This window comes from Oncorhynchus keta, chromosome 23 (genome assembly GCF_023373465.1).
Source record: "Oncorhynchus keta strain PuntledgeMale-10-30-2019 chromosome 23, Oket_V2, whole genome shotgun sequence".
NCBI lineage: Eukaryota > Metazoa > Chordata > Actinopteri > Salmoniformes > Salmonidae > Oncorhynchus > Oncorhynchus keta.
The window spans coordinates 36592944-36617518 of NC_068443.1; the positions used below are offsets into that span (position 1 = coordinate 36592944).

Here is a 24575-nt window from a genome sequence, read left to right on the forward strand (position 1 = left end):
CTCGTTTCCCAGTTGCGATGTAACTTAAGCATTACAATGATTGTAACAGATGCATTTACGAGTCAACTTTTTGTGTTTCCCAAACAAGGACATTAGAGATCATGTTCGCTAAGTCGTAAGACCATGTGTCGATACTGATGGGATCACTAGAATCGAAAGAAAAGCAGCACTGCTCTTGGATCAGCTTCCTCCATTCAAATTTTACCTTAACATTATAATTACTCCACAATACCGATGACGGATCAGCTCTTAGAGAGATATTACCACCTTGGCTGCAAATAGGCTATTGAGGGCGAGTTGGCTTATTACGCTTAATCAATAATAATGCACTAAATCACAGATTGGGCGCATAATTGTGCACATGTTGTCACACATCATGCAACACATTGAGGGGAAAATTACAGAAAGTAGCCTAGTCGCAAAATAGAAGTCAATTGATTGAATATGACATTTATTTCAATATGATTGAAATAGTGCCTTCACACTTTTTACACATTTTGTTGTGTTACAGCCAATTTAGATTTGTGTCACTGGCCTACACACAATACCCCACATTGTCAAATGGGAATTATGCTTTTCGAAATGTTTACAAATGAATAAAAAATGAAAAGCTGAAATGTCTTGAGTCAATAAGTATTCAACCCCTTTGTTATGGCAAGCCTAAATAAGTTCAGGAGTAAAAATGTACTTAACAAGTCACATAATAAGTTGCATATAATAGTGTTTAACATGACTTTTGAATGACTACCTCATCTCTGTACCCCACACGTACAATTATCTGTAAGATCCCTCAGTCGAGCAGTGAATGTCAAACATAGATCTAATCTGAAAGACCAGGGAAGTTTTCCAATGCCTCATGAAGAATGGCAGCTGTTGGTAGATGGGTAAAAGAAGGAAACCTGTACAAAATAAAAAATATTCCAAGACATGAATCCGGTTTGCTTTACGACACTACAGTAAAACTGCAAAACATGTGGCAAATAAATTAACTTTATCTCCTGAGTACAAAGCATTATGTTTTCAGGCAAATCCAACACCAAACTGCAGCGTGTAGATTGCGATCCATGTTTTAATAAACAACATAGACACGAAAAAACACAAACACTACAAAACAATAAACGGAACGAAAACCGAAACAGCCTATACTTTGTGTAAACTGACACAGAACAAGGACATCAGGACACTAAGGACAATCACCCACAACACAACCAAAGAATATGGCTGCCTAAATATGGTTCCCAATCAGAGACAACGGAAAAACACCTGCCTCTGATTGAGAACCACTTCAGACAGCCATAGACTTTCCTATAGAACACCCCACTAAGCTATAATCCCACTACATACACACCACATACAAAAACCCATGTCACACCCTGGCCTGACCAAATACATGAAGATAAACACAAAATACTTCGACCAGGGCGTGACACATGGGCTGTTTTCTCCGCTACCGCACGGCAGGCGGTACATGAGGAGTCCAAAGAAGTGGTCAAAAGCCACACAGAGTGGCCTTTTATTGTCCCCAGCGCAATGTGCACCTGTGTAATGATCATGCTGTTTAATCAGCTTCTTGATATGCCACCACACCTGTCAGGTGGATGGATTATCTTGGCAAAGGAAAAATGTTTACTACCAAGGATGTAAAACAAATTTGTGAGAAATATGTTTTTTGTGCATTTGGAAAAATTCTGGGATCTTTTATTTCAGCTCATGAAACATGGTGCCAACTCTTTACATGTTGTGTTTATATTTTTGTTCAGTATAGTAAGGCACTTTGGCTCTGAGTATTGCTTCTTCTAATGTATTCTCAGGGAATTTGGTGATGTTTTTACCCCCATCCCACAATATGATATATTGGTTTCTTTACCCTGTATGCAGTCTATGGGCAAGGTATGACAGCAACCCATGCTTTGGTTTTGTTTACCTGCCCACTGTTTCAAATGCTAACTTTTTAGCCTTTGTGGCACAAATCCAATTAATGTCAATGGTACTTATATTAGCATTTTCACAATTCACATTCAATCATCAAGTAACATAATTGAGTTACACAATCCATTTTTAGACACTTTAGGATGATTTGAAGTGTGAAAATGCTTATATAGGTACAATTGACTTGCATTGGATTTGTGCAACGCATGTAAAACAGTGGCCAACTTAACCAAAGCATGGGCTGCTGTCATACCATGTCAATATACTGCTTACAGGGTAAGGAAACTAATTATGTTTGCAATTTGGGTGAACTTTACCTTTACCATTTAGGAGGGGGAATCTAAACAACAAAACACCTAATAGCAGGACCAGCACCATCTAGTGGTTGAATACCACCATCTAGTGGCCAGAACCTGGTAATATCAGGATGTAGGATGGGACATAAACTGAACAAATTCAATGAATAATTTCTCTGAACAGGGCGATTAAAAACATCACCTAATTCATTGAGAATACATTACATAGGATAAAGAAACAATACTCAGGGCTGCAGCTCCATACTGTGGGGGGATCCGTGGTTGGCTTTTGAACATTCCTTTGGATTCCTCATGTCTAACTCATTGTTAGAAAAAGTTTGTTCCAAATATGATGTTATGTACTATAGTTATTGAATTTTATATGATTCCTATGAATTAAAATGGCCATTTTGGATTAAATCAATTAGCTTCATTTCTGAGATCAAATGATATTTCAACACAATAATGTTTCAGGAATGTATCTGTTACTAACTGCAGAAACGATTTCAGAACAATCTGAGATGGTGGGTGTCTAAATACTCTTTCTTGTGCTTTTTGAGTGACCCACTAGGGACTTTCTCCCTTCTGCCCCTGGCCCCTGACAGCATGAGGCAACACCACAGGGGCTTAACACACACAATAATCCTCACCACACGCAACAGAGGCAGGGAGTGTTGTGAAAATAATAACGGGAGAGGAAACCAGACATATTGCCACTGGTTACTTGGATGAGTTAAATCTGTGAGGGGGGGAGCAGATGTTCCATACAATAGGCTTTAAGCCTTTGTCAGTCTCTTGCTGGAATTGAACAATGGCCTCCACAAAGCTGTGCCTTTCCAGCGAACATCGAAGACATCTTAGAGAACATCCAGATTTAGAATCACAATATGAGCACCAAGTTGTTGTGTTTTCCTGCGCTGCAGGAAATGCAAACTTGTACTGTATTTAGAGGTTTAAAAAATACTTCTAAAGTTGAACTTCCACTTTAACATTTCAGAATTGATTTGCCGTAGCAATTTTTTTTATCAACATTTACAAAAACAGTCAATAATGAACATTTCCTGTTGCTGCAAGATTATTCTCATGCTGTGAGAAACTGGTCAAATTACGTGGTTTCATAACAACAAAAGTCATATTCAGATGATTGAGAGAACAATATGGATTTCATTAACACGTTGTGGTCATTTTGGTTTATAATAGGCTACTAACTATATAGTAAGCAACGTCTGTATTTGTATTTATGAAGGATCCCCATAAGCAGCAGCTACTCTTCCTGGGGTCCAGTAACATCAAGGCAGCTCTTTTTACCACATTACATTTCATAACACTTTTCACAACACACTATGTGTACATTTAAGGACCAGCTGTGCTGCCCTGTTCTAGGCCAATTGTCATTTTCCCGAGGTCCCTCTTTGTGGCACCTGATCACACGACTGAGCAGTAGTCCAGGTGCGACAAAGGAGCATGTAGGTCCTGCCTTGTTTATAGTTGTTAAAAAGGCAGAGCAGCGCTTTATTATGGACAGACTTCCCCACATCGTGTTGTATCAACATGTTTTGACCATGACAGTTTAAAATCCAGGGTTACTCCAAGCCGTTTAGTCACTTCACCTTGCCCAATCTCCACATGAACTCAAATACTCCTATACTCTCTCTATAGGCTGCACCAGAATGCAATCGATTCCATTAATATTTGTGAGTAAATGCTGGCGGTTGGTGATGATTACATAGGCACAGTTCAATGGATAGGTTAATCAAATCGAACACATCGTAAGTAGAGGAAATTATGATAGCCTAAAAGCTGTTAGATGTTAGATTTTTCCCTGCATGACGTGGAATTCTAGTCCCGGGGCGCACTGAAATCTGTGCCGGTCCCTCCCAATATCAAAACATCAGCCAGCACGTCAAAGCACCGCTCCACCTAGTAGGACTGCCACTCCTCTCTGTCTCTCTAGCAGTCAGCGTCAGTTCCCCGCTAACCTCGCATTGAGAAGGTGTTGTCGAACAGATATCGCAAGAAAGTAAGGGATATCAAGTGAAGGAGAGAGAGACAGGTCGTCTTGTCTTGGTTCTCCCGTCATGAAGATGCTTGGAGTGCCATTTGCCCTGGTTTGGGTGGTTTTCGGGCTGTCCTGCATTCTCGCTGGAAAAGGTAGGGGAGTTGCTTACAGATTGTGATCCTGCATGCTGAGGCATTGGCGGACGCGAGCGTAGACTTCACAACGATTTTCAGATGTTTCTTTCCTGTTTGAACTCACGCTGTGCAATGTATTTTTAGAAAACAAGAGTCATGTATGAAATGAATCATTCAACAAAAGCGTTCCCGCAGACTGCAAAACATGAATCTTGTCGAGACCCTTGGAAGTTGCACTCTATTGACCTCAGAAGCTTGGCAAACAGCATATAATCTAAACTATCAATTTATAGTCAATAATTGGCTGGTGCGTGCTTCAAATAACGCAGCGATGCCATGCATAGAATAGGGACCTCATTGACCGTTCACACACCACTGCCCAGCTCTCTGGCGTTTGTAGACTAGGCTATAGTATTAGACATGAAAGGGGTATGGTAGATATGCTATCTGTAATAATGCTTCGTCCTATTCTCGCCTTCAAAGTAAACAAATTACTGCAGAGTCATGTTTAAAAAGGGCATCCGCGGTGCACAGCAAGTCTTAATTGAGTCTCAAGGGTGAGACAATGGGGTTGGGCTGGAAAATGTATCTGTATCTGTAAGTAAACATTGTTATTTTTCTTCTCTTGATTCAGATTGCATATTCCTCTTGCAATTGGTCCGCTGAGAAAGGAGGAAAAACTGTAATAAACAATGATTCATCCTCTATTTGTAATTCAGTGATTTCCTGGGTAACTACTTAAAGTGATGCTTGAACCTGCAACCGTGCAGTTTTTAGATAAGCAAACTACCGCCCGTGTCAAAAAGGTCCAGACCTTTTTGGCAGAGGCCTTATCCTCGCGTGTGCCTTGACTCCGCCACAACATTAATGTCAGTGTGAGAAGGTGGATGATTGGTATTACGTTACAGTGATGGTATTCACTCCCACTGGCATTGAATGTGACATTATCAAAATGTAGGTGCAAGGAAAGAAAGACTCCTGAACTGTGTGTGTGTGTGTGTGTGTGTGTGTGTGTGTGTGTGTGTGTGTGTGTGTGTGTGTGTGTGTGTGCGCACGCGCGCGCTTGTGAGTGAAGGTGAGATATCTCTGAAGACAAAGATCATTCAGCATTATCTGACAAAGCCTTATCTTTTGTTTCATTTCCAACAAAAAAAAACAGACATACACCACAACAGGGGGGAGAGAGAGAGTGTGAGAGAGAGACAAGAGCGCTGAAAGACAGGGTCAGATTTATGGGTGCCTTTTCTGGAGAAGCAGCATTATCTGAGTGGTACATAAATTGTTGAAGTGGAACGAGGGAGCATAACTCAGGCTTTTCACACGGTGACTTAAGAACACGGCAGTGCCTGGGAACTGTTCCGTCTGCCTTCTCGCTCTCTCTCTCTCTCTCTTTCTCTCCTCTTCTGCCTTTCTCTCTCCTTCGCTCAGCTGACGTCTTTGGGCAGGCAGAGAGATGTGATGAAAAAATGCCACGAGATGGAGAAAGGACAAATGTGCTCTTTCAACTCTCTATATCTTTCTCTCTCTCTCTCTCTCTCTCTCTCTCTCTCTCTCTCTCTCTCTCTCTCTCTCAAGTGTCTTCTGTTGAGATGTTTTTGCATTTCAAAGGATTACTGGTCCGATGTGAATGTAAGATGTTTTCTTTTCTCCTCTGTTTCTCTCCGTCTCGCTCTCTGTCCCATTTTCTCCCCCTCTCTTCATCTCTTCCCACCCTTAACTGATCCCGAACTCTCCTTTACCCTTTCTCCACCCCCCTCCTGGCCCCCAGCCCCTGTCTTTGAGTAACATCTTCGTTTCATGGTGTACTGGTTTTGTAAAGGGGACGTCAGGCCTTTGTTAAGCCGGACAGCTATGCAAATGAGCCACTTAATTTAGGCGTTAATTACCCAGCATGCCTCATTAGATTGAGCGTGATGAGGCGTGGGGTGGAGAGGAGTAGTCAGTAAACTGGGCTGGTGTGCGTATGTGTGCTCCGTCCAGCTGGTCAAATGGCCCCAGTGGGTCCCTTTGGTCAGCACTGCTCAATCTGTGCTGGAAAAACTTTTCATGCAGCATTGAGCTCTGACACATACACATTCACTCTCGCACAAACACTCACACTTTGATCAGAGGCACACTCTGCCTCTCCCTCCATTTCTTTCACACACACACCACTTTCCCAATCTCTCCATCCCACACCAATGGCAAGTTGTCAGCAGACAAGTCCACCCAATTACAGTGGGGGCTCTGGAGGACTTACATATCCCAGCAAGCCGTTCCACTCCCCTACGGACAGCTGGAGTGCTGTAATTGAGACTGAGAGAAAGAGTGGGATAGAGAACGAGAGCGAGTGTATTTTGAGTGTGTGTGTGTGCATGCGTGTGAGTGAGTGCATTTGTGAGTGTATGTGTGGATGGGGGGTGTAGGGCAGGGGTCAATGGCATGTGTGTTTGGGTAGTGTGTGTGTTTTAGTGTTTTAAAAATATATATATTTTAAACCTTCCAATAACAGGCGGCTTCATTGTGTAACAGTAGTGCTGACAGAAAGTGAAATCCTCATGGACCATTGACAACTATGGCCACTGGGAAACACAATGAGAGAGGGAGAGAGAGCTCACCTGAGGCTTTGTTCACAGGTCGGGGAGGTAGGGATCGCAGCAGGGTGGAAAAATGAAAGTGTGTCCCCATGACAGGAGGTATTAATTTTCATGATGCGTCTCACAGTCGAAGGCATTATCTCCCTCTCTCCTTTTCTCTCTCTCTACCCTGCAGCGACACATTTGATTTGGTTTAAATGTATCGGGACAAATGTGGCTGCTTCTCTGTCAGACAATTTCAATATTTTAGATGTTTCTCATCTGAATGGAGCCGTCAGCTTTAATAAGAATGAAATCTGCCGGACCACAAAGCAGTTCTCCTCTCTCTCTTTGCCCCCTTTTTTTTATTCTCCCTCGTCTCCTCTTTCTTTTTTCGCTCTCTCTCTCTCTCTCTCTGTTTCTTTTCCTTTCTCCCCTTCTCTTTCTCACCATCAGTCTGTATCATTTTGTTTCGCCCTCTCTGTCCATCTCTCTCTCTCTCCGCCCTTCCCTCGGTCTCAGTATGCACATTGGCCACAAGGTGTGGTGGTCTCTTAACAGATGTTGCTGTCAGTTTCTGGAGCTTGGCTTCCTCATACGTGTTACCCCTCTGTTAGATCTCCTCTTTAGTCCTAACCCAAATTATTTTTCTATGGTCCTTGACCTGTGTCCTAATGTAATAAATCTTTATTTGTGGATGTTATGGAGTGGAGGAAGATCGACACTCCAGGGGCTTTGATAAAGTAGTCCGAATTGAACACCTGCAGTCTAACTAAAGGGGCCGTGTGTGTGTGTGTGTGTGTGTGTGTGTGTGTGTGTGTGTGAGAGAGAGAGTATGCACATATATGTGTGTGTGAGCATGAGAGAAAGACCAACACACACAAGTGTGGTACTCCCAAATACCTCTGTTACACCTGCGTAGTCTTGACAGGCTCGGTGCTAACTAATGCCTTTTAATAAACCAATCCATCTGCCATGAGCCTGATCACAGCTTTGTGACTCATTAGCCTCTCTTCATTTAGAGTACATCGTTAGCAGACCTTTTAATTGGATTTCTGAGCAAGCTGTCATGAAATGTGTGAGTCCATTTAAACTAAACTAAAATATGAATGCAACATGTAAAGTCCCATGTTTCATGAGCTGAAAGAAAATATCCCAGAAATGTTCCATACTCACCAAAATCTTATTTCTCTCTAGTTTGTGCACAAATCTGTTTAAATGTTAGTGAGGATTTCTCCTTTGCCAAGATAATCCATCCACCTGACAGGTGTGGCATATCAAGAAGCTGATCAAACCGCATGATCATTATACTTGTCCTGGGGACAATAAAAGGCCACTCTAAAATGTGTAGTTTTGTCACACAACACAATGCCACAGATGTCTTAAGTTTTGAGGGAGCGTGCAATTGGCATGCTGACTGCATGCATGTCCACCAGATCTGTGGGCAGAGAATATTCATGTCTCCACCATACGCCGTTTTACAGAATTTGGCAGTACGTCCAACCGGCTCTGAACCGCAGACCACTTTTAACCACACCAGCCGAGGACCCCCACATCCGGCTTCTTCACCTGCCCGATCGTCTTAGTCCAGCCACCCGGACAACTGATGAAACCGAGGAGTATTTCTGTCTGTAATTACAGCCCTTTTGAGGGGAAAAACTCATTCTGACTGGCTGGGCCTGGCTCCCTGGTGGGTGGGCCTATGCCCTCCCAGGCCCACCCATGGCTGCGCCCCTGCCCAATCATGTGACGTCCATAGATGAGGGCCTAATTTATTTATTTTAATTGACCCGATGTCCTTATATGAACTGTAAATCATCCCCAAAAATGTTGAAATTGCTGCGTGTTGCGTTTTCAATTTCTGTCCGGTATAGATTGCAATGCTACTGCAGGTCTCCCTACCGTACCTGTGGGTTCAATGCTAACTTGAAGTGTACATGCGTGACTAAGAGTCCTGTGTGAAATGGTTACGTCAATGGACGTTTGCGGTCAGGCATGTTTGTTACACATACACGTTCGGACCTGTATATGTGGGACAGGTAACTGCTAGGCAGTCTGTGTATGAGGTGATTTACATTTATGTAAAATAAAGGACTTAGATTGGATGATGGGGTGGATACTATGGGGTGGAAAATGGTCTCTCCACATTGGGGGAGAGGGGTTGGAGCCAGAGAACCAACATACCAATCCATGAACGTGTACAGTGATAACCCACTGGGCAGAAACGGGTTGAGGCAACGTTGTTCCAAAGTCATTTGTTGACTTATTGTAACGTGGAATCGACGTGGACAATACATTGGATTTGAAAAGAGTTATCAACATCATGTTTTGTTTTGAGGGTGAAATTTCAACCACGGGATTGTGTCGTCACGGTAACCACATTTCAACATTGACCAACCTTGTATAAAATAGGTTGAATTTTTACCTTTGAAACAATGTCAGGTCTTCAATGTTATATCCACTCTCAGGGGGAAAAAAACAAGCTGGGCAGCACCTGCTACTGGAGAATTGATCTTTCTACAGCTATCCTTAGGTCTGCCATCCAGGGTTTTAACCAAGCAGAGCTATGATATTTGTTACTGACTATTATCAATGTGCTATTGTGAAAGTGATTATTGCGAGTGCTCCACTTAAAAACGATTGTTTAATTTCAACCCAGAAATGCAACAAAAAAATAGAAAATACAATAGGCTTAGGGTTTCAAGCTCTGGTTGATTTCAAATGTAATGATATTTAGTGATATTGAATGAATTGTGTTGGTTTGAAGATAAATCTCCTTCAAATGTTGATGTTTGGTTTGCGTTGTCAACCAAACACAATTCAATATTACTTTTGAAATACAAGCTAATGGTAACATTCAACATTACCATGAGTAACACAGGCCTCCCGAGTGGCGCAGTAGTCTAAGGCGTTCCTACAGACCCGGGTTTGATCCCAGGCTGTGTCTCAGCCGACCCGAGAGAGATCCGTGAGGTGGTGCACAACTGGCCCAGCGTTGTCCGGGTTAGGGAGGGTTTGGCCGGCTAGGATGTCATTGTGCTCTAGTGACTCCGGTCGCATGCACGCTGACACGGTCACCAGTTGTATGGGGTTTCCTCCGACACATTGGTGCGGCTGGCTTCCGGGTTAAGCAAGCAGTGTGGCTTGGCACGGTAGCGTTTTCGGAGGGCGCATGGCTCTCGACCCTCCCCCGAGTCCATACAGGGGTTGCAGCGATGGGACAAGACTAACTACCAACTTGGATATCATAAAAAAGACGAACACATCAATGGCCACATTTTGAGGTTTCTGTTACTATACATTTCTTATGTAATCATATAAAGCGTGTTCAAGATAGCATGCATAGGTCGTCGCAGGTCTTTGGAGAACTTCACATTTGCTGTAATAATCTGCGTAGAATCTCGAATGGCATTTGTCACTTGCACCATGTACTTTTTAATGTAATTTCAATTGCAATCCAGGTCATTTGGTTCTTCTATTAGACCAAGGACTGTTGTATAAATACACCAAATATCTGACATTGCGTTCCCATTTGAACTTCGCTGCGCTTTTAAATGGTTGAAAGCGCAGTGATAGACATTTGGGTGACAGCTAAACCAAAAATCTGACAGTGTTTCCACTATGATTTTTTTTTTTGTCAGGCGCTGTAATTTCCTGCAATTCTACACATTTTGCCATGGGGCAGAGAGAACATTTTGCAGTTTTTAAACTAAGTTTCCTGCAATTCTACACATTTTGTCATGGGGCTGAGAGAAAATGGCTGCTTCAAAGCTAATTTTCTGCAATTCTACACATTTTGCCATGTCTTGTTCTGAATGACTCAAAGATAACAAAATGAATGGGGGCCCTATGCAATGACATTTAACTTTTTTAAATTTTTTATTCTCCCTGTCTACCTTTTATTTAGGTGATTGTTAGTTCTCAAATGTATTGCTCCATTATCTTTTCTACATACTTTATATCAGAATTTTGTTTTGTTATTTTATTGTTTTGTTGTTATTATTCTATTTATTATTATGTTGCACTGGCGTCCATGATTTCATATAGGGGAAACACCAATCGGACATAGTTTTTCCATTGGAATTTGGTTGTGCTTTTAGATGGTTTGAAGCATAGTGGTAACATATTGGAAATTCAACTAACTTTTGGCTGTCTTTTTGAGTGGGTGATAGGTTGTAATCTCAATGATCAATGTCTCCACCAAATTACCCGAATGATCCACATTTAAATGACGGTGTGCCCGGTGGGAAACTGGCTAGTACTTATGAGACTGTTCATTTGACATGTTTTGTGTGTGTTTGAGTCATGTGTTAGTCTAGGCAGTGTGTGTGTGTGTGTGTGTGTGTGTGTGTGTGTTCGGGTGTGTCTACATGCAGGACTGAGCTTATCTGAGCTGATGACAGATAGGCAGTGCAGATAGTATCCCCCTGAGTACTCATTACTACTCCAGTCCCTTCCTTGTCTCAACACCTGTGTGTGTGCGTGCAGAATTCCTCACAACAACAACAGTATCTGCGATTTCTCGACCGAGACCAAACATCTGTGTGTGGATGTGTATGGCACCACCACCTACCCTTATCCCCAATGGCCTCCAATCTTCCTACAGTACTGTCTGTTTTCAGTGGGGACAGGGCTGTTGTTTTTCAATGGGGGATACTGTAGTCCTAGTGGCTGCAGCTGCCTTGTGTCCTGCGGCCTGTCTTCCATGATGTGACACATTCCGAGCACCAGGAACTGGGCTGACTTATTTCCAGCATTGTCCATCCCCCTGTGTATTTTGTTGGAGAGAGTCATTTGTTATGAGAGTGAATGTGCATGCGCAATGTGTGTGTGTCTGTGTTTGTTTGAGATGGGGAAAGGGAGAGAGTAGCGTGTTAGTATGAATAGGGCCAGTAGTAGAGTAGGGCCGGTAGTAGAGTAGGGCCGGTGGTAGAGTAGGGCCGGTGGTAGAGTAGGGCCGGTGGTAGAGTAGTGTCAGTAGTAGAGTAGGGCCAGTCCACACACACCCGCACAATTGTGAAGAGAGCACAACAGCGCCGCCGCTTCTTCCTCAGGAGGCTTAAGAGATTTGACATGGGCCCTCAGATCCTCAAGAAGTTCTACAGCTACACCATTTGAGAGCATCTTGATGGGCTGCATCACCACCTGGAACAGCAACTGTAAAGCTCTCGACCGTAAGGTTCTACAGAGGGTGGTGCGGACGCCCTCTGCATCACCGCCAGTACATCACTGGGGCCGAGCTCTCTGCCATCCAGGATCTATATAGCAGTTGGTGTCTAAGGAAAACACAGAAAATTGCCAAAGACTTCAGCCGCCCAAGCCATGGACTGTTCTCTGTGCTACCTTCCAACAAGTGGTACCGAAGCATCATGTCTCGGAACAACAGGCTTCGATTTTCAAGCAATTAGACTGTTGAATAGCTAATCAATGGCGATCCGGACTATCTCTATTGATTCTACCTGTACTGGCTATATGCACACTCACAGGTCTCTATCCACACACACACACACATGCACACATATACACATACACACCAGAGGAGGCTGGTGGGAAAAGCTATAGGAGGACAGCCTCATTGTAATGCCTGGAATGGAAGAATTCAAATGGAGTCAAACATGTGGTTTCCATATGTTTGATGTGTTTGATACCGTTTCATTAATTCCATTCAAGCCTTTTACAACGAGCCTGTCCTCCTATAGCACTTCCCACCAGCCTCCCCTGATACGCACACACACCCATAACTCACTCACACACACACACACAGGTACACACACACACACACACACACACACACACACACACACACACACACACACACACACACACACACACACACACACACACACACATACATTATCACACATGTACACATACACCCACCAAATACCTTGCTGCTACTTTTCATGCCCCTAAAACACGCTACCCTCTTCACCATTACCAATACAGGGAGGTTGGCATTTTTGGGGCATATGATATTTTTGACTCTGTAATTTTCTCACTAATTTGTTTGTTTTTATTTAACCAGGTAAGTTGACTGAGAACACAATCTCATTTACAGCAACGACCTGGGGACCAGCAACGGGAGAGGAGGGGGGATGAATGAGCCAATTGGAAGCTGGGGATGATTAGGTGACCGTGATGGTTTGAGGGCCAGATTGGGAATTTAGCCAGGACACCGGGGTTAACACCCCTACTCTTATGATAAGTGCCATGGGATCTTTAGTGACCACAGAGAGTCAGGACGCATCATTATTCATGATTCATTCATGAGGCACAGATGTGGGGAAGGGTGCCAAAACATTTATACAGCATTGAAGGTTTCCAAGAACACATTGGCCATCATTCTTGAATGGAAGAAGGTTGGAACCAAGACTCTTCCTAGAGCTGGCCCCCTGGCCAAACTGAGCAATCGGGGGAGAAGCGATGTGACCAAGAACCCGATGGTCACCCTGACAGAGCTCCAGAGTTCCTCTGGGGAGATGGGAGAACCTTCCAGAAGGAAAACCATCTCTGCAGCACTCCACCAATCAGGCCTTTATGGTAGAGTGGCCAGATGAAAGACACTCCTCAGTAAAAGGCACATGACAGCCCACTTGGAGTTTGCCAAAAGGCACCTAAAACACTCTCAGACAATGAGAAACAAGATTCTCTGGTCTGATGAAACCAAGATTGAACTCTTTGTCCTGAATGCCAATTGTCACGTCTGGCACAAACCTGATTCCATACCTACGGTGAAGCATGGTGGTGGCAGCATCATGCCGTGGGGATGTTTTTCAGCTGCAGGGACTGGGAGACTCGTCAGGATCGAGGGAAAGATGAACGGAGCAAAGCACAGAGAGATTCATGATGAAAACCTGCTCCTGAGTGCTCAGAACTGGGGTGATGGTTGACCTTCCAACAGGACAATGACCCTAAGCACACAGCCAAGACAACGCAGGAGTGGCTTTGGGGCAAGTCTCAGAATGTCCTTGAGTGGCCCAGCCGGAGTCCGGGCTTGAATCGAACATGTCTGGAGAGACCTGAAAATAGATGTGCGGTGACGCTCCCCATCCAACCTGACAGAGCTTGAGAGGATCTGCAGAGAAGAATGGAAGAAACTCCCCAAATACAGGTGTGCCAAGCTTGTAGCTTCATACCCAAGAAGACTCAAGGCTGTAATCTCCGGGGATCGAACCCACTACCCTGGCGTTACAAGCGCCATGCTCTACCAACTGAGCTACAGAAGGGGTCTGAATACTTTCCAGAATGCATGAAAATACATTCAAATAAAAGGTCACACCCTGTACTGTCATCTCATATAAAAGATTTAAGCTCAAATTCAAACCGAAACAGTTTTTCTGTTTTTCATTTCCTTTTTCTTTTGCCTTTCGTTAGCGAAAAGTTTTTTTTGTGTGTTTCTCCTCTTTGGTTTTGGCTCAAACAGCCGAGCACAAGCCTCCACTCAAGGTTTAGTAAGAATTATAATTTGGTGGGTGCTAATTTTTGTCTTATTTCACAAATGTGTGTTAAAGCGATTGAATGGGATCTTAACCACTTACAAATTCGTAACATATTGTATGAAATGGAATTGCATATTTTTTGTTGTTGTTGCAGGACATAACCACATCATACCAAATGGATGTGCACATTTTTCGCGGACTGGTTTGGGCTCGTGAGCACTATTTTCAAAATGATTGGTTGAAATGATGCAAAACCTTTTATAATGCATCTTTAATACACCTGTATGAATTTGAAATGTGTTTTTTCCATATCCCAACTCTCCCGAGACATCCTCGGAGAGTGGGGTCACGGCCAGGATCTGCCATTTTCAACAGCAACTCTGGAGCAATTAGGGTTAAGTGTTTTGCTCATGGACACATCGATTTAAAAAAAAATATATATATATATATATATATATATATATTTTTTTTTTTTCCCCTTGTCGGCTTGGGATTCCAACTAGCGACCTTGCAGTTACTGGTCCAACACTTTAACCGCTAGGCTACCTGCCGCCCAACAGCAAAAGCCCAAGTAACAGGGGCTTGAACCAGCTCAGAGCAGTGACAGCCATTGCTAAGGAGTAGGAGAGGAAAGTGTGTGTGTGTGTGTGTGTGTTTTGCGGGTGGCTTTCAGCATTGAGATACCAAAGCAGTGAGTTTGTCCTCTTTTTAATCAATAGCAATTTTCCATCAGGTCACTTGCCTGAAAATATAATATTCACTGAGAAGCTGAGGTCGAACACAAAGCAAAACAATACTAACGCTTGCCTGACGACAACCAGGGATGTAGTGGAGGGTAAACACCATTTACGTACCTTTTTTTTGTGAAATAGCATTTACTCACCTTTTATTTTGTTATTTAGCATTTAATCACGTATTATCACATTCCCAGTGTTGATCAAAGCTCAGAATCCATATATATATATATATATATATATATATACATTTTTACATCCAATTGGTAGTTAGTCTTGTCACATCAAGAGCTATTCACCCTCTGAAACACAACCCTACCAAGCCGCACTGCTTCTTGACACACTGCTCGCTTAACCCGGAAGCCAGCCGCACCAATGTGTCGGAGGAAACACCGTACAACTGGTGACCGACATCAGCGTGCATGCGCCCGGCCCGCCACAAGGAGTAGCTAGAGCGCGATGGTACAAGAACATCCCGGCAGGCCAAACCCTCCCCTAACCCGGATGGGCCAATTGTGTGCTGACGGCTGCGACACAGCCTGGGATTGAACCCGGGTCTGTAAGTGCAGTGCGTTAGACTCCTGCGCCACTCGGGAGGCAGAATCCTTGTATTCGTGATCTGAGTTCTAATCACGCCCACCTCATTGTGAACGAGTGGAATCATGAACCGTTGTTTGTTCGTTATGTTTTCCAGCGCACCACAGATATGCCTTGTTATAGCAGCACAGTCCCCACTCTCTCAAACGGTTAAAGGCGCTTACACACGGGCCGTGGTAAACGACAATTGAACTGCGTACAAATCTGCCTACCGTTTGTAGAGTCCCAGTTGTTGTCAGCTCAAATGTTGTCATTTAAACATTGTTTGATTGGTTGACAAGATTAACAATGTTTATTAGTCAAGACTTCAGTTGATTTCATATTTTGGCACCTTGAGTACCGAACTTGCGTTTTGCCGCCCGTAGCCCTAGCCCCATTGAAGTCTATGAGACCTTCACCGCTTACCACTGCATGTCTGGAAGAGCCTTAACTCCACCCTGTCGCGGCACAGGTCGAGGGCCAGTGAGATGTGAAACAAACGACCCCAGCTCGGAGTCGGGCTTTAGCAGCTCAACGGTAAGTAGCCTAACTGGAGATGCTGCTGGGAGTGGGTTTGCAAGTTGTCGGACAGATGAGGCAATTTCTTAAAGGTCTGCCACTCAACTGTCTACATAACCCCCCCACCACCCCCGCTAGCTGCCGGCATATACTTTTATTGCCGTAACGTTAAAGGGCTCTGGCTAGTGTGAGCCAGAAGGATGTCAGTAACAAGCTGACTCCAGTAGGAGGGAGCTCCTAAGCTACGAAGTTCTCATCATAATGTTGCTTTACAGAGGGTACTAGTGAGCCAGACAGTGGTGTGGCAGACAGTGGTGTGGCAGACAGTGGTGTGGCAGACAGTGGTGAGGCTGAGGCAGGCTGCAATACATGAAGGAGGAGGCAGACATGGCCTGTCTTCCCTATAGGCCTACATTAAAATGCAACCAGAACGCAAACAATACATTTCTAAAAATAGTCACATTTCCATTTATATCGGTAGTTGTTAGTCTTATCTCGATCGGCCACTGGGGTTTATAGTTTAGCCACATTTTTTGTTTTGTTACCACTACGTCACTGCTAACAACCTCACTTAGACAGCTCTTCCCAAATCATCCCCACTACATCTCACTTTAACACAAGTTTTACTTGACCCATTCTTAGCCACTGCAATTCAAACAACACGCTTGTCTTATGACATGACATTTTTCCTCTCTTCCTCTTTGCCTTAGTTGCCGAAGGTGATTCTCTCAGCGTGACGCTGTTGAGAGGAGACAGCGGGGGAGGGCAGGGTCTGAAATGACAACATGGCGACGTTCCTCTGAGCTGAAAGGATGTGATGAGTGATAGGCCCGAGCATTGACCTTAGTAGGGGCTGTCTGTTCATAAGCCAGACGCATGGCCCAGTGTGCTTTACAATGACAACCCAGTCATTTACAATGACAGGTCCAAGCATTGCATTTTACCCCAGGGCAATTAAACATTAACAGACTTATGCTTTGACTCAGTTTTTTCACTTTATAATGTATGCCAAACATTAACATTGATTTCAAAGTTTAACAAACCATAATACAAGTCTATGCACAAGGACTACTTTTAACAATTCGCCTTGAAAAGTTTACAAAGACAAATGTAGTGGAAGAACTGTGCAGATGCAAACCATGGTAACGGAATTACGGTCAAACCTCCCTCAGGTTTTTATTGCGACCACGTTTTCCAAAAACATCTAATTAAGATTAAAAGATGTCTGCAGAAAATTGGGTTGTCAGCTATGACATGGCACCTTGAGTTTGAGAAAGTATTTTTTACTTTCGGTATTTCTGTCGAATGGATCAAGCCTGTCTATCAGTACAGCCGACCCCTTATTATAGCCGCAACATTCCTGCTCCACTTAGTCATTGCTATCCACACTGTGAGTCTGGGCTGCACCATGTTACCGCCTCACTAATACTGCACAGAAGTTGACACACTTGAATAATGTGACACGGTGTTCATTTTGGGGGGACATTTTAGTCAACTAGATGCCCTTTCGTTTTTGTCACATTTTAGTCACATGCCATTTGTATGCCCTCATTAATCTATAGTCAAACATACATAGCCTTGTCCTACCAACATATTTTTTTGCTGTTTTTTCCTCCAACAACAGAAATATGACAAACATACAGTATATAACAATACATGATATAAGATTTATGTGGCTATGTAAATTCGTTATTGCAGAGATCCCGAGAGAGAGAGAGACCGAGACCGAGAGAGAGAGAGACCGAGAGAGAGAGAGACCGAGAGAGACCGAGAGAGAGAGCGAGACCGAGACAGAGAGAGAGAGAGAGACACTCTCACCAGATGGTGCCGCAAAGTAGTATGTCAAACCTCGAGGTCCAAGTCATCAATGGTCAAATCCCAAGTCTCTTTGGCTGAAGTCCGAGTCACTAGGTCCCCCCCCCCCCCAAAAAAAGTGATTTAACTAGTCAGGTAGTTGCAGGAGGAATTTAGTCAAATGTTTGTTATCCTTCCTTTCTTTCTGTGCCACCATATACTGTAGGCTACTGGTAATGTCACCAGGGCCATGTTCAGTTGAAACATTTTCTCCAATGTTACCGATGGAATTTCCATGACTGTAGACTAAGTTGTTCCTTCTTCAACATGTCAGAGAGGCATGTTGGTTCTACATGACATTTCTATCTGAACATACCAAAACGTTGCGTCCTGCTGAATGTACCGCAGGCTGTTAGCTATAACAAGATAATGAAGTGACTAAACAAGGTGTAGCTGAAAAAAAAAGTTTTTCGATCAGGTCCGCAAGTAGCCTAGTTTTAGAACGTAAAAAAACGTAGTGCCGGTATTATGGGTCATGTCTTTGAATTGTAGCCTAAGGGCTGGGATCAAGCTGTTTTCTCTGAAGAAAATAGAGAGACTTGGCTATGTTGGGGACAGAACATGTAGATTGAATGGAGTGGGAAAACTGTAAGGATTGAGAGGCACAACCTACTGTTCTATAGCCTAATAGCCTAATTTACTTTTAAACTCAATGCTGCTATTTTCTTTTCTTATTAAAGCAGTTTGTGTTTCTTAACCAAGCAAAGAGTAGCTAACAAGAAGGATGGTGGAGCCTGGTTAGCTAAGGTGAAGCAAGAGAGTCGCCTGTGCGGTGTGTATAATCGGAGGCAGAGCCGAAGCCTGTCTGCCTGTCTGCCCATACTTATCGCTTGCTCCCCCGCAGCTCACCAGCTGACGCAATCTGTGTTTGCCAGGTGTGATGTGTCCTTCCTACTACTGAACAGAACTATACTGCACATCTGTGCTGCTAATATTAACTGTGCTTACCACAAAAAAAAGTTTTCAATCTCTCCAAAAACTCTTGTCCAATCCATTTAGTCATCCGATTTTAGTCACAGGTCATTTTTGTCTCCTCTTGTTTAAGTCAACTGAAATGAAACATAATTGTTGTTTAGTTATAGTTTTTTCTGGGTGTATTTAGTCAGTTATCGTCTCATTACATTTTACATTTGAGTCATTTAGAAGATGCTCTTATCCAGAGCGACTTACAGTTAGTGCATTCGTCTTAAGATAACGTAGCTAGTTGGGACAACCACATATCAGTTATAGTAAGTACATTGCAAGAAGATTCTGGTAGCTTCCAGCTTTGTAGGTTAACTTTCCTTGATAGCTAAAGCTAACATCAATTCACTACCCGAGTACTTTGTTTGGGATAATATACTAACCATAAAACAAAATATGCTGATTTCAAAGCTGATTGCCACCAAAAACCCGGGTTGGGTAAGTATTCCGGTTCTGGGGTCATAGTTCAGTTTCGGTACAGCGGGAAAATGAAATGCCAACAGTTACTGTAGTTCATTTTTGTTAATTTAAGAAAATACAAAGTGTTCATATTCCAGTTTTAAATACCTCTTTGGGCCGTAAAGGAAATCACACTACAAACTATCACCCTCAGGTACTTAAGGAAATCATGAATGTCATGGATATATTGGAATTAGTGGATATATGGAGACTTAAATACCCTGACCTAGTGAGATATACGTGGCGGAGGCTTAATCAAGCTAGTCGCCTTGACTACTTTCTTATGTCATTCTCACAGGTGCAGGTAAAAAGGTGTTGATAGGGGACAGAATGTGGTCGGATCATCACATAATTGGCATGTATATTACTTTTACAGAATTTCCACGAGGGCGAGGATATTGTACATTTAATCAAAGCCTACTGGATGATAACTTGTTTATAGCTTGGCCAGAATAATTTATTACTGATTTTTTTCTGACATAACATAGGTACAGCAGATCCCCTTATTGTATGGGACACATTTAAATGTTCCCTTAGAGGCCATGCAATTCAGTATTCATCTATAAAACAAAAGCAATTTAGATCAAGAGTCCATATTGACAAAGGAAATTGAAGGACTAACAGTACAGTTAGATGGTAATAGAAACTCTACCATAGAGGCACAGAATAAGTTATAGGAAAAACGAAAAAACAAAAACAATGGAGGAACTTATTCAAGAAAGATCAAGTGTAAAATATTATAAAAATAAAGCGAACTGGATGGAATACAGGGAGAAATGCACCAAATTATTCTTCAATCTTCAACATAGAAATGCTACCAAAAAAAAGTATTGAAACTTGTTACAAATGGAGTCACGCACGACTCACCAAATGATATTTTGAAAGAGGTAGTAAAGTACTTTAAGAATGTTTTAGTTTGTCTCCTCCATCGCCACTAACCGAAGCAATTTTTTTTTCTTCCTATTAATAATGTAAAATGAACATCTGCACAGAAAGACTCATGTGGAGCCACAATTACAGAGGAGGAACTTCTTGACACAATTAAAATCTTTAAGGCTGGGGAAACTCTAGGGTTGGATGGCATACCAGTGGAAGTATACCAAACCTTTTTTGATATACTCAGAGGACCATTATTATCATGTTTTAACCACTCCTATATAAACTGTAGATTATCAGACACTCAACAAGAAGGTCTGATTTCATTATTACTGAAACAGGATCCAAGTGGTGTATATATAAAGATCTAGTCCATTTAAAAAAAAAATGGAGGCCTCTTACTTTAAGGGCACAAGGCGAGACCCAGATGCAGACACGGGAGGCAGATGGTTTGAGTCTTGGTTTTTAATAAACAATCCAAAAGGGTAAGCTAGAGAATGGTCGTGGACAGGCAAAAGGTCAAAACCAGTTCAGAGTCCAGGAGGTACAGAGTGGCAGGCAGGCTCGAGGTCAGGGCAGGCAGAATGGGCAGGCAGGCAGAATGGTCAGGCAGACGGGTACTGTGTCCAGAAAACAGACAAGGGTCAAAACCGGGAGGACTAGCAAAAGAGAATAGAAGCAGGAGGACAGGAAAAACGCTAGTTGACTTCAACGGCATACAAGACGAACTGGCACAGAGAGACAGGAGACACAGGGATATATACACCAGGGAAATAAGTGACATCTGGAGGGGGTGGAGACAATCACAAGACAGGTGAAACAGATCAGGGTGTGACACTTTCACTTCAGTGTTGTGATGCAAAAATTCTAGCAAAATGCTTGGTGCATAGAACTAAAAAGGTATTGTCAGATATTATTCATCCTAATCAGACAGGTTTTTTACATGGACGATGACGATACGTTGTAGATAATATAAGACAAGTACTGGAAACAATAGAATACTATGGAATATCGGGGAAACCAGGCCTGGTTTTCATAGCTGATTTTGAAAAGGATTTTGTTAAAGTACATCTAGAGTGCACATACAAATACATAGAATATTTCAATTTTGGAGAATACAGTTGAAGTCAGAAGTTTACATACACTTAGGTTGGAGTCGTTACAACTCGTTTTTCAACCACTCCACAAATGTCTTGTTAACAAACTATAGTTTTGGCAAGTTGACCTTGTGCATGACACAAGTAATTTTTCCAACAATTGTTTACAGATACAGTGAATTATAAGATAAATAATTTATCACAATTCCAGTGGGTCAGAAGTTTACATACACTATGTTTACAGACAGTGAATTATAAGATAAATAATTTATCACAATTCCAGTGGGTCAGAAGTTTACATACACTATGTTGACTGTGCCTTTTAAACAGCTTTAAAATTCCAGAAAATTATGTCATGGCTTTAGAAGCTTCTGTTATGCTAATTGATATCATTTGAGTCAATTGGAGGTGTACCTGTGGATGTATTTCAATGCCTACCTTCAAACTCAGTGCCTCTATGCTTGACATCATGGGAAAATCTAAAGACATCAGCCAAGACCTCAGACATTTTTTAAAAAGTGCAAATCAATACAAGAACAACAGCAAAGGACCCTGTGAAGATCCTGGAGGAAACAGGTACGAAAGTATCTATATCCACAGTAAAACTAGTCCAATATCGACATAACCTGAAAGGCCGCTTAGCAAGGAAGAAGCCACTGCTCCAAAACCGCCATAGAAAAAGCCAGGCTACAGTTTGCAACTGCACATGGGGACAAAGATCATACTTTTTGGAGAAATATCCTCTGGTCTGATAAAACACAAATAGAACTGTTTGGCCATAATGACCACCGCTATGTTTGGAGGAAAAAGGGAAGGCTTGCAAGCCAAAGAACACCATCCCAACCGTGAAGCATGGTGGTGGCAGCATCATGTTGTGGGGGGTGCTTTGCTGCAGGATGGACTGGTGCACTTCACAAAATAGGTGGCATCATGAGGAATTATGTGGATATATTGAAGCAACATCTCAAGACATCAGTCAGGAAGTTAAAGCTTGGTCACAAATGGGTTTTCTAAATGGACAATGACCCCAAGCATACTTCCAAAGTTGTGTCAAAATGGCTTAAGGACAACAAAGTCAAGGCAATCACAATGCCCTGACTTCAATCCCATAGAAAATTTATGGGCAGAACTGAAAAAGTGTGGAGGAGGCCTACAAACCTGACTCCGTTACACCAGCTCTGTCAGGCAGAATGGGCCAAAATTCACCCAACTTATTGTGGGAAGTTTGTATAAGGCTACCCGATATGTTTGACCCAAGTTACACAATTTAAAGGCAATGATAACAAATACTAATTGAGTGTATGTAAACTTCTGACCCACTGGGAATGTGATGAAATAAATTACTTTTGTGAAGCATCACAACACAGTTGAAATTTTGGGGGCACATAGAAATCCAAAATGGATGGTGTTGAGAGATAGAGGGGAGGGGTTGAATGGAGCTAAAGGGTGGGACTAATAACAACAAGAAAACCAATGTAAAATATTTGGGGTCTGTAAAATGTATATAGGTTCAGAAATTTTGTGAAATAGCACAGTTACAAATAGAAATCAAACTGGATGAACATCAGAAATAGAGGAAGGACTACTTCTAAAACCAAAGTTGCACCCCTGAGTTTATTCATCATTTACTAATCACTACTCCTTAAGATGTTTAATAAATGTTCTTATAAACCATTTACTAATCATTAGTGAAGTCTTTGAGTGTGGCCTTATCTAAAGTGTGGGCGATTTATGCTTTACACATTTAGATTTTTATTTATTGAACATTTATTTAACTAGGCAAGTCACTTAAGAGAATTTGTATTTACAATGACAGCCTAGGAACAGTGGGTTAACTGCCTCGTTCAGGGGAAGAATAACAGATTTTTACCTTGTCAGTTCGGGGATTCGATCTAGCAACCTTTACCACTAGGCTACCTGTCACCCATTATGCTTTATAAACGTTTTGAGTGACCATTGTAATTTCTCACAAAAAGATGGACATGCCATTGAAAGGACATTCCAGTAGTCCTACATAATGCTCCTTCAGGTCTCAAAATGGCCCCCAGAACATAATCAATGGTAAACAACTATGAACAGAACACAGGATGTTAAAGGAAATATATCAAACAATTTCTTCACAAACACTTTTGTGGAACAACAGGACTTGAGGAAGAGTTGTAAATGTGAATGTTTTGCTGTTGCCAACCTCACAAATGCTAATTAGTCATAAAACACAGAGAGAGATTCATTCATTATATGTGATTGAGGTTGACATTTTACATGTATAATTTGCAGGTATAAATGTTACATGTAGAGCCTATAGCCTTTAATTGCTTCCAGTGCTTCAGTCTTTTAAACATAGTTTTTAATTGAGGGTTTCCTTTTTGGGAGGGTGGAGACTTTGCAAACCAGAACTCCCAATTTCTAACATGTATGGACCCAAAGTTTAATCATGCAGATTACCAAATGCAAAATGATAGTTTTTAGTTAACTGAGATTAGACTGCGTTTTGGAGTGACTCAACACTTTAGTTTTGGTCAACCCTTTAGTTTTTAAAAATTTTAAAGTCACTGCCAAGAAACGCTTGTTTTTCATCATTTTCAGACGAAAAACTTTATTTGACTCAGCGTGGAGTGTGTCTGAAGTTGCACATCACACTTGAGGCCTGCATTCCCGCAGGACCTGCCGATCCCAACAGAAATCATTGCGTCATATGGGTGGAAGCATGCGGTCAGACACAATTTGGAGATGTAATATATTTATGTTCCCCCGCAGATTATTTGGAAATGGTCGTCTTTCTGCTTTGTACGTGTTAGCCTAGGCCTATATGTTGTATTAAAAGCACACCTTTGTTGCATTATTCACACACTGAACATTTGCTGATTCAATTTCAGTAGCCTACCTCTCCTCTCCTAGTTGGGCGTGCGAGTTCAAGTGCGCCTATATGCTTGGGCGGAGAATCACGTGGCAGTTATCTTTCCAAGGAAATGAATTTACAATATATTAACTACAGTCTAATCATATGTATGTAAATCCATATTGATAATGAAAAGAAGTGGAGGGCGCTCAACCAACGTGAGTTAACGTGCAATTCCACATTTTTTTTTCTTCATAATTGCAAAGGAAAACGCGCGCACAGGCTACCATGGTGAGCGAGCATTGC

The 24575-nt window shown here is 42.3% G+C and overlaps 1 protein-coding gene across 3 annotated transcripts in view; it reads left to right on the forward strand.

Moving 5' to 3' along the window:
• Positions 1 to 4117: 4117 nt before the first annotated feature.
• LOC118402563 (calsyntenin-2-like) overlaps positions 4118 to 24575 on the forward strand; it is a 286368-nt gene continuing 265910 nt past the window's right edge. Inside the window, exon 1 of one of the 3 annotated variants that reach the window (XM_052477130.1) lies at positions 4118 to 4376. In XM_052477130.1, coding sequence (XP_052333090.1) covers positions 4304 to 4376 — 73 coding nt within the window. In that variant the 5' untranslated portion in view covers positions 4118 to 4303. Of the gene's footprint in view, positions 4377 to 24346; positions 24488 to 24575 lie in introns of those variants that run through there. The other 2 variants (XM_052477128.1, XM_052477129.1) reach the window with 2 other exon arrangements.